Source organism: Antechinus flavipes, chromosome 1 (genome assembly GCF_016432865.1).
Source record: "Antechinus flavipes isolate AdamAnt ecotype Samford, QLD, Australia chromosome 1, AdamAnt_v2, whole genome shotgun sequence".
In the NCBI taxonomy this organism is placed as follows: Eukaryota; Metazoa; Chordata; class Mammalia; order Dasyuromorphia; family Dasyuridae; genus Antechinus; species Antechinus flavipes.
The window spans coordinates 646,582,561-646,592,554 of record NC_067398.1 but is presented as its reverse complement, the minus strand read 5'-3'; the positions used below and the strand labels follow the sequence as shown (position 1 = coordinate 646,592,554).

General features: G+C 41.1%; 1 protein-coding gene across 1 annotated transcript in view; it reads left to right on the top strand.

Moving 5' to 3' along the window:
* The first annotated feature begins 4,922 nt into the window (after positions 1-4,922).
* Positions 4,923-9,994, top strand: part of ZC3H3 (zinc finger CCCH-type containing 3) — a 495,342-nt gene continuing 490,270 nt past the window's right edge. The window contains exons 1-2 of the mRNA XM_051971189.1: positions 4,923-5,040; positions 6,856-8,179. Of these exons, the coding sequence (XP_051827149.1) occupies positions 4,995-5,040; positions 6,856-8,179 (1,370 nt within the window). The 5' untranslated portion in view covers positions 4,923-4,994. The remainder of the gene's footprint in view (positions 5,041-6,855; positions 8,180-9,994) is intronic.

Sequence of the window (9,994 nt, the reverse complement as noted above, 5' to 3'; positions counted from 1 at the left end):
GTGAATCCAACCAACTCTACCTCTCCTCTTTCCCCACTTCCTGTACATTCTTTTCTCACTCCCAATTTTAATCTTCTAGATATCTTCACATTTAACTCACATTTATACTCTCTGTCCACATGCATATCCTCCAACTATTCCAATAATGAGAAAGTTCTTTTAAGTTACAAGTACCATTTGTCCATGTAGGAATTAGTTTAATTTATTAAGTCCCTTATGATTTCTTCCTTTTCTGTTTACCTTTTTATGCTTTTCTCAAGTCTTGTATTTGAAAGTCAAATTTTCTATTCAACTCTTTTCATTATAAATGCTTTTTAGGTATTCAATATTCTATTTCACTGAATGTCCTTTTCCTCTGAAGGATTGTATTTGATTTTTCTGGGTAGATAATTCTTGGCTGTAATCCTAGTTCCTTTGCTCTCTAGAATGTCATATTCCATGACCTCTGATGCTTTAATGTAGAAGCTGCTAAATCTTGTGTTATCCTGACTGTGACTCCCTGATTTTGGAATTGTTTCTAGATGCTTGAAATATTATCTCCTTTGGGAGCTCTGGAATTTGGTTATAATATTCCTGAAAGTTTTCATTTTGAGTTTCATTCAGGAGTTGAATGGCAGATTCTTTCAATTTATATTTTACCCTCTGGTTCTAAAATATCAGGGCAGTTTTCCTTGATAATTTCTTGAATTATATTTAGCTTCTTTTTTTAAATCTTGGTTTTGAGATAGTCCAATAGTTTTCAACTTATCTCTCCTGGATCAATTTTCCAGATGAATTGTTTTTTCAATAGATAGTTCACATTGTCTTCTTTCTCCTCTCCCCCATTTTGGTTTTCTTTGATTGTTTTCTTGATTTCTCATTAGCTTTCATTTGCTGAATTCTCATTTTTATAGAATTATTTTTTTCAGTCAGCTTCTACACCTCCTTTTACATTTAACCAATCCTACTTTTTGATGAGATTCTCCCCCCCCCCCCTTTGGTGACTTTTGAGCTTCTTTCCCTTTGACCAGTTCTGCTTTTTAAGGAATCCTTCTCTTCACTGGCTTTTTGTACTTCTTTTACCATTTAGCCTAGTCTAGTTTTTAAAGGGTTCTTTTCTTTTCATTTAGGCTATTTTCAGTTTGCTCAATAGCTTTTTTTTAAATAACTTTTTATTGATAGAACACATGCCAAGGTAATTTTTTACAGCATTATTCCTTGCATTCATTTCTGTTCCGATTTTTCCCCTCCCTCCCTCCACCCCCTCCCCCAGATGGCAAGCAGTCCTTTACATGTTGAATAGGTTACAGTATATCCTAGATACAATATATGTGTGCAGAACCGAACAGTTTTCTTGTTGCACAGGGAGAATTGAATTCAGAAGGTATAAATAACCTGGAAAGAAAAACAAAAATGCACGCAGTTTACATTCATTTCCCAGTGTTCTTTCTTTGGGTGCAGCTGCTTCTGTTCATCTTTGATCAATTGAAACTGAATTAGCTCTTTTTATCGAAGAGATCCACTTCCATCAGAATACATCCTCATACAGTATCATTATTGAGGTATATAATGATCTCCTGGTTCTGTTCATTTCACTTAGCATCAGTTCATGTAAATCTCGCCAGTCTTCTCTGTATTCATCCTGCTGGTCATTCCTTACAGAACAATAATATTCCATAACATTCATATACCACAATTTACTCAACCATTCTCCAATTGATGGGCATCCTTTCATTTTCCAGCTTCTAACCTACAGACAGGGCTGCCACAAACATTTTGGCACATACAGGTCCCTTTCCTTTCTTTAGTATCTCTTTGGGGTATAAGCCCAATAGAAACACTGCTGGATCAAAGGATATGCACAGTTTGATAACTTTTACTCAATAGCTTTTTTAAAAATCGTTTTTATTTCTGGTTATACATGTATATTAACTTTTTAAAATATACATTTCTTTATGAATCATGTTAGGAGAGAAAAATCAGAACAAAAGGGAAAAACCATGAGAGGGAAAAAAAACAGAAAAAAGAAGTGAATATAGTATGTATTGATTTATATTGAATCTTCATACTTTTTCTTGGGATGCAGATGACATTTTCTATCCAAAGTTCGTTGTGAGTCCCTCAGATCACTGAAACAATGAGGAGAACCAAGTCTTTCATAGTTGATTATTACATAATCTTGCCGTTTCTATGTACAATGTATTCCTAATTGTACTTGCTTTGTTCAGCAAAATATTTTCAGACCTTTTTAAAAACAGTTCATTCATCATTTTTTATAGAACAATAATATTCCATTACCTCCATATACCACAACTTATTTAGCCATTCCCCAATTGATGGGCATCTACTCATTTTTCAATTCTTTGTTAAAAGAGAGCAGCTACATTTTTGTCCATAGGTTCTTTACCCTCCTTTATGATATCGCATTGAATGGCTTTTTCTCAGTCCCTCTTCTCCTTGACCTCTCTGCTGCTCACCTTCTCCTGAAAGCTCTCCTAGACTTCTGGAACCCTACTCTCTCCTAGTTTTCCTCCTATCTTTCTGACAATCCCTCAATCTCTTTTGCTGGATCTTTATCTAGGTCATGCTCCCTAAAGGAGGGAAACTCCAGGGCTCTGTCCTAGGCCCTCTTCTCGCCTATCTCTATACTAGTTCACATATTGATCACATCAGCTCCCATAGATTAAGTTATAATCTCTATACTGATAATTCTTAGACCTGTTTATTCATCCCTAACTTCTTTCCCAACTTTTGTATTTGCATCTCTAATTCCCTGCTAGACATGGCAAACTAGATATCCCATACATATCTTAATTTCATCTATTTATTTATTTTTGCTGAGGCAATTGAGGTTAAATGACTTGCCCAGGATCACACAGCTAGGAAGTGTTAAGTGTCTGAGACCATATGTGAACCCATGTCCTCCCGACTTCAGGGCTGGTGTTCTATCTACTGCACCACCTAGCTGTCCCCATATCTTAAATTCAATGTTGAACTGAACTCATTACTTTTGCAGGGGACCCATGAGCATAGAGGAGATCAAAAAGGCCTCACAAGAGATAGTGCTTGAATTGAATTTTGAAGAAGACTAAAGATTACAAAAAATAGATGTAAGGAGGGAGTACATTCCAGGAAAAGGAATTAAAAAGGCTGGTGAGAGATGTTATATTATGTGTAGGGGTCAAAAGTAGACAATTTTGGCTGGGATATAGAACATATAGTAGGGAAAAATAAGTCTGAAAAAGTACATTGGTGATAGATTGGAAAAAGCATTAAATGCTAGAGTGTGTATTGGATCCTTGAGACAATGGGGAACTAGTGGAGGATAGTAAGGAGAGGAGTGAAATATCGAAATGTTTTTTAGGAATATCATTTTGGCAGGTGTGTGGAATATAGATTGGAGAAGGGTAGACACTCAAGGAGACAAATTGGGAGGTTACTGCAATGGTTTAATACCGGATTGTTTTCTCTTTTTAGACTGATGATATGGCATAGTTATTATGACACTGAACTTGGAGTTAGGAAGACTTGTTTTTGAATTCTGCTTCAGAGACAAAAAAGGTATATGGCCCTAGACAAGTCATATAAACTCTCTTAACTGTAAAGTGGATCTAACAATAGCACCTATTTCAGTTTTATTGAAGATCTCCAGTACGGTACAAAGCCTCCTTACAGAAAATTTGTAGAAGGTTGTGGACAAGAGTTGTATAGATTTGGATGAGTTGTAAGCTATATCTCTGGATTGTTGTTCATTTATTTCAGTCACATCTTGACTCTCTAATCCCTCTCAGGTTTTTCTTGGCAGAGCTACTGGAATAGTTTTGCCATTTCCTTCTCCAGCTCATTTTACAGATAAGGAAACTGAGGCAACTAGGATTAAGTGACTTGCCAAGGGTCACATAGCTAGTATGTGTCTGAGGTCAAATGATGTCTTTCTGATTCTAAGCTGGGGCGCCATTTGGTCACTAAATGCCCATACGTTTTTGGATGTCTATCCATAATAATGAGGTCAGAGGATTACTAGAGAATATTAAGTGTGAACACTGGCTTCGGATGACTTTTCTCTCTCCCTTACTTCTCAGATCCAATTAGTTATTAGTCCTTTTAATTCTAGCTTTGAAACACATCCTACATATATCTGTTCTTTGCCAGCATTCTGTCTGGAAGGTAGCAATAACTAATAGTTTTTTCTTGTTTCTGTTCTCTGCTCTGTAAAATCCTTTGTCATATTGTCAAATTAATCTTTCTTTGGTTGACACTCAGTGGTTCTAGGTTCTAGATGCTGTGCCTCGCCTCCACGGACGTCACATGACGTCAAAGCTGGAAGAAACTTAAGTATAGAAGAGGAAATTGAAGCCCTGAGAGGCCTAGACCGAGGTCACACAGTCCGGGAGGAGCTTGGGTGGACCCGCGCTCGGTTGTTCTGATTCCTTAGTCCGCCTGGACCGGGGTTCTTTCCCCTACGCGGGGACGCGCCAATCATGGCCTCTGCAGAGCCTCGAGGGGGCGCCCACCCCTTTCAAGTCTCGAGCTGGCGAGCAAGATTCTGGACCCGCCAGGCGTAGCGAGACCGGCGGTTCTCCAGTCTCACGGTCCCGGGTCCCCATGGCAACACGCCCCAGGCTGGACTAACCGTTGGAAATCATCCCCTCTCCGGGAAACCAAAGGCCCGATTGCCCTACTGTGCGCCTGCGCAAACTTCCTGAGCTCTCTTCTGGATGAGCTGAGCTAAGTCACTGTTGCCAAGGCGACCAAGCACCACCTTCGGCCAACGCCCCTCCCCAACCGCGCAACGTCCTCTCTTCGGCTTCTTTCTCTCATCCCTCCCCACTTCGCCCCGCCCACTCCCAGTCTCTTCCTCCTACTTCCACCTAGGACTCCGATTGGATAGCTCGCGCCGGACGGGAAACGGTCGCGGGGCGATGACGTAGAGGGGGCTGGGCCCTGGACCGGCGCCTTCGCCGCTGCCCCTGATACTTCTGCTGCTGCCGCCGCCACCGTCGCGACCGCTGGAGATGGAGGAGAAGGAGCAGCTGCGGCGGCAGATTCGCCTCTTGCAGGGTAACCTATGGCCACCTGGGCGGGGTCTCTGCCTCCCTTTTTTTCTCTTGACTCCTCTTCCTCCCCGGGGGCCCTGTCCCCATCACCTCCTCAAAGACCACTCCTGCCGCCCTTCCCCGTCCCCATTTTGGGGGGAGGGAGCAGCCTCAGCAGGGTGCGGGGCGGGCTTGCCTTCCCCGGTGTCTTCACTCCTACCCACGCACTCCAAAACCCGGGGGGCCACACAGACAGACAGACACACATTCACTTGTTGCCTGGTAACGGGGTGGGGAGCGCGGAGAGAGGCCTCCTTTTCTGGTTTCTGTTGGTCTGGCATGGTAGCAGGGGGTCCCAAGCCTCCTCTCCCCAGTGCATACGCACACACACAGACACACAAGCTCACCGAGGCACCCATGCTTAACCCCCTTGGTTAAGCAAACCCCAGCTTGCATACGTACAGTCCGTGGTAGTCTCACTGAGGGAGAGTGGTGGGTGAAAGCTTACCCAGCCAGCGAGGAACGGTCCAGTCCGAGGCACTACTAATTCATAGAAATGTGCGAGATTCATGAGTTGTGGGACCATGAATGCTTGTCTTAGGCTAAGCCTTTTCCTGTCTCTCATTCCTGATACCTAGAAGGTCAGCCCTGAGAAGCAGAGACTGAAGTACGATTTTGTAACTTGTTTTGTTTTTTAGAGGTCAATAATAAATTAATAATAAAAGTCTTGGGTGGTTGGAAAAAGAATTTTGAATAATTTCCATATGTGTCAACCTCTGAGGATATAAGTTCACTTAGTACTCTCTCAAGTTTCTTATATGGTGGACATTAGGAAAGAGCGCTAGGAGCCAGAAGCCTGAGGTTAAACCCCAGCCTTGCCATTTAGTTGCTTGTGACTTTGAGCAGCTCATTTTTTGAGCCTCAATTTTGTCGTTTCCTTGTGGGAATAGCATTTTCTCCTTCATTAAAGCCTTCTCCCACAAATGACACTGAATTCCTTAAAGCTGAATAAATTGTTGAAGAGCCATCCAAACGCTAAAAATTGATGATGAAACTGTATACTCTGCTTGTGTGAGGACATCTGTCTAAGCTTGGAGATTCTTATCTGCATCCTCCAAAAATCACAGCTTCTTAAAGTATAACTAATATTTTGATTACTTTACTCAAAAGATTGTTATGGGGAAAGTGCTGTGGAAACCTTACGTATTACATAAATTTGAGTTATTTTCTCTCACAATCTTCTTCCCTTAAGTTTTGTACATAGGCACTTAAAATTTTTTTGATGAATTATTCAGTGAATAGCCATATGCCATGTCTATGCTGGGATGGTTTGCAGAGTTTGGATAAGATGTGGACCTTTCACCTCATATAGTAGTATGTATATGTAAACAAACTATAAATGTAATGATAATAGGAACATAACTGCATAAGATGAAGTAAAGGCATTTAATCTTCTTTATTTGATTTTTCTTTTTAGAAATAGTAATTAATATTTCCATAGTACTTTAAGGGTTGCAAAATATTTTATATTCATTATGCCATTTGAGCTGCACAACCCTATGAGTTAAATAGCTTGGGAATTATTACATTTTATCAGTAAAGAAATTATGGATCCAGTGGACTGATTAGTTGTAAGAGAAAGTCTGGGTACTATCAAGATAAACAGCTAGGCACCTGCATTTTAAATTTTATTAGTTGAGGAAAAGATTCATTTATGCTGGCTGAATGGAGGATGGTTGGTGTAAATTTTCAAGAAGTTCCCATATATCTTTTAGCCAAAGCTGAGGTGTGAATTGATAGAACTGGCTGCTAAACCAGAATTAATGCTTTGCTTTTCCAGGTCTCATAGATGACTACAAAAACATTCATGGCAATTCTCCGGCCTCATCGAGTACCCAGTGGCATCAGTCCGTATACAGCAGTGGCAGGGCTTTCAATACGCGATATCCTCGTCCTGCTCGGAGGGGTTTCCCACCACATCATGGGCCCTCCTGGCGGAAAAAATACTCCCTTGTCAATCGTCCTTCTGGATCCATGGACCAGCCTGGGGATAATGGAAGCACTAGTGTAGCTCATCCTTCCTTCAGTTCAGAGGACAGTCAGGACCCATCTTCTCAGCAGTATGTCCTTGAGAGGCAGGTTCAACTCAACCCAGATCAGAACATGGTAATCAAAATTAAATCACCACCAAAGTCTGATTCAGCTGTTGACTCGGATGCGTATCGGTGCTCAATTGATGATAATGAAGGAAGTCATAGGAGTGATCAAAGGCCCCAGGAAGGTGAGGGAGATCCCCCAGGGGGGAAGTTGCAGGGTTCTCGGTCGATAAAACTTGATGATAGTAGTAGTAAGGATGACCCCCTTTTGGTCTGTCTCAAAGAGCCTGGAAAGCCCCGGGTTGTGAGGTCTATGGGCACTACTTCTGGGGGCTCTCATGAACCTCGAAGGACTGTTAGTGAAAGTGCCATTGTATTAAAGTCCCGGTCTTCTTCTGTCCTGCCTCCTCATAGTGGTTCAAGTGTTGGGAGGAAAGCAGGATCCTCTGTTCCATCCAGCTTAGGCTTACAGCACGCTGGGTCAGACAAAGACTCTCTCCTTAGTCATCCAAGCAGCCCTGCAGGGGTAGGGGGGTCTGTCACTGTTACAAGGAAACACAGTCACTCCCCTAAACAAGTCAGAGAAAGCTCTTTGCTGGTGCCTTGCAGGACTAATAAATATCGGAGAAACAACTATAGATGGGTTAATACTTCAATGAAGAACCCCAGGGCTGTAAGAAGATATTCCAGTCCAAGAACAATGCCTGAGACCACTCGAAAGGTATCCTTTGGTCCGTTTGAAAGAACTGGAAAGTCACAGCTCAGGACTGACCTAGATGCCAAGTCAAAGAAGACCTCAGTGACATCCAAGCCTGGAACCTCAACCAGCAAGTACAAATGGAAAGCTTCTAGCGCATCATCTTCCTCTTCCTCCTCTTTATTTTGGCAGTCTGATCCTGCCAACAGAGAGAGGCCCTCCCACCCCTGCTCAGGAGACTCAAGATCTCCCATGCTAAGTAGAACAGGAGTGGGAGTCAGTGGATTAAAGACCGCTTATGGTGAAGCACCCCTCTCTCCTTACAAAGTAAAGAGCCGAACCAAGATCATTCGAAGGAGGGGCAGTACAAGGTAAATACATTAAAAAAAAAAATTTCCGTAGCTTTAGAGTTTGATACCCATTTTATGGGTGAGTTAGTTCAGATTCAGCAAGGCAAAAGACTTTCCTAAAGTAACACAGCTAATAAGCATCAGCTGTTAATGCTAATCAGCTCAATGCAATGAACATTTATCAAGTGCCTACTATAATAGAGACTGTGCCTATAATAAATGCAAAGACAAAAATGAAATAGTCCTTACCCTTAAGGAACCTACATTTGCCTGGGAGGGAAACGTATTCAAATAAATAAATACGAAATCTGTATAATGTAAATAAAAAGTAATGTTGAAGTGGGGTAAACACTGACAATTAGTGGTATTAGAAAAGCCTTTTGTGGGAGGTGGTACATAAGTGAAACCGTAAAGGAAATCAAGGATTCTAAGAAGTAGAAGGAAAGCATTTTATGTCTGAGGGCTTGAGCAAAGGTGATCCAGAGATAAATGTCATAGATAGGATATAGTTCAGGGATAATAGTGTATGAGTGAGTACAATGTGAAATCTGTCGGGTAAGACAGTGCAGAGTCAGATTGTGAAGGGCTTTCCAGAGCAGCATGAATATTTGTATTTTCTTCCAGAGGCAATAATCATTGAAGCTTGTTGAGCAGGAAAAGAAATGGTCCGGTCTATGCTTTTGGTACATTCATTTGATAGTTGTGTGAAGGACTAATTGTGGAGGGGAAGCATGAAGGCTGGGAGACCAGTGACGAAGCTATTATAATAGTTCAAGTAAGAAAAGATGAGGACCAAAGTATTGTGGCCTTGTGAGTAGAGAGAAGGGAACTGATTCGAGAGGCCTTTGGATTCCATATTCATTATTTTTACTAGTGAGACTTTCTGACTCCCTTTTGTTATTCCTGTCTGTAGTTAAAAGTGAGAAATCTATCTATGGGTTGTTTCAAACATTGGCAGAACAAAGATTTGAACCCATATTCACTTCCCTTACAAGGCTGTCATGAAGTTCAAAGGACAATTTTTGTAAAGTACTTAGCATCCCTGGTATATAGTAGGTGCTTAATAAAATGTTTATTCCCTTTCCCTCCCCCATACCTTTTTACTTCTCTTTGCACCACTTTGTGTTATCCATCTAATATGCCTTTAAATTATATGGGTTGCTTTCTTCTCATACCTTGGTGCCCAGAACAGTCTGCCAGATGTTAGAGAGAGCAAATACCCTGCTTTGTTAAATAATTAGCTATCATGGTGAAACCCTTTTTCAGGACCTCCAAGAGATCAGAAAACCCTTTTTAAAAATCTCTTGTGTCCTAGAAATATTATTTTAAAAGACACAACCAAACTATAAGCTATGATTTCTGAAAACCATTAAGCAAAGTAATACAAAAGCAAGCAGATTACCATATGCTTTTGGAACTTACAGTTTAGAGTCTGGAAGCTTGTGAACATAATGAGGTCTTAGTAATGTAATAGGTATAGGTGTGTAAGTGGCTGGTAGGGACCTTTAAAAACCTTTTTTTAGTTCTACTCTGGTTTTATAGATGGGGACACAAATAAGTCTTAGGAGCAGAACTTAAAGGGACCTTCGAATTCAATTAGTCGAAGTCTTTCATTTCACAGAAGGTGAAACAGGGCTAGGGAGGTCAAGTGTCACATGGGAAAAATGATTAGAGGAAATATTTGAACCCAGAGCTTTTGGCTCTGGAGCCAGTGCTCTTTTTCAGTTGTACTTGTTTGAGGTCATACAATAATAGTGGCAACAGCATTTGAATGTGCTTCTGATTCCAAATTTAGCATTTTGTTTACTGCCTCCATTTATATAGTGTTAAAACTCG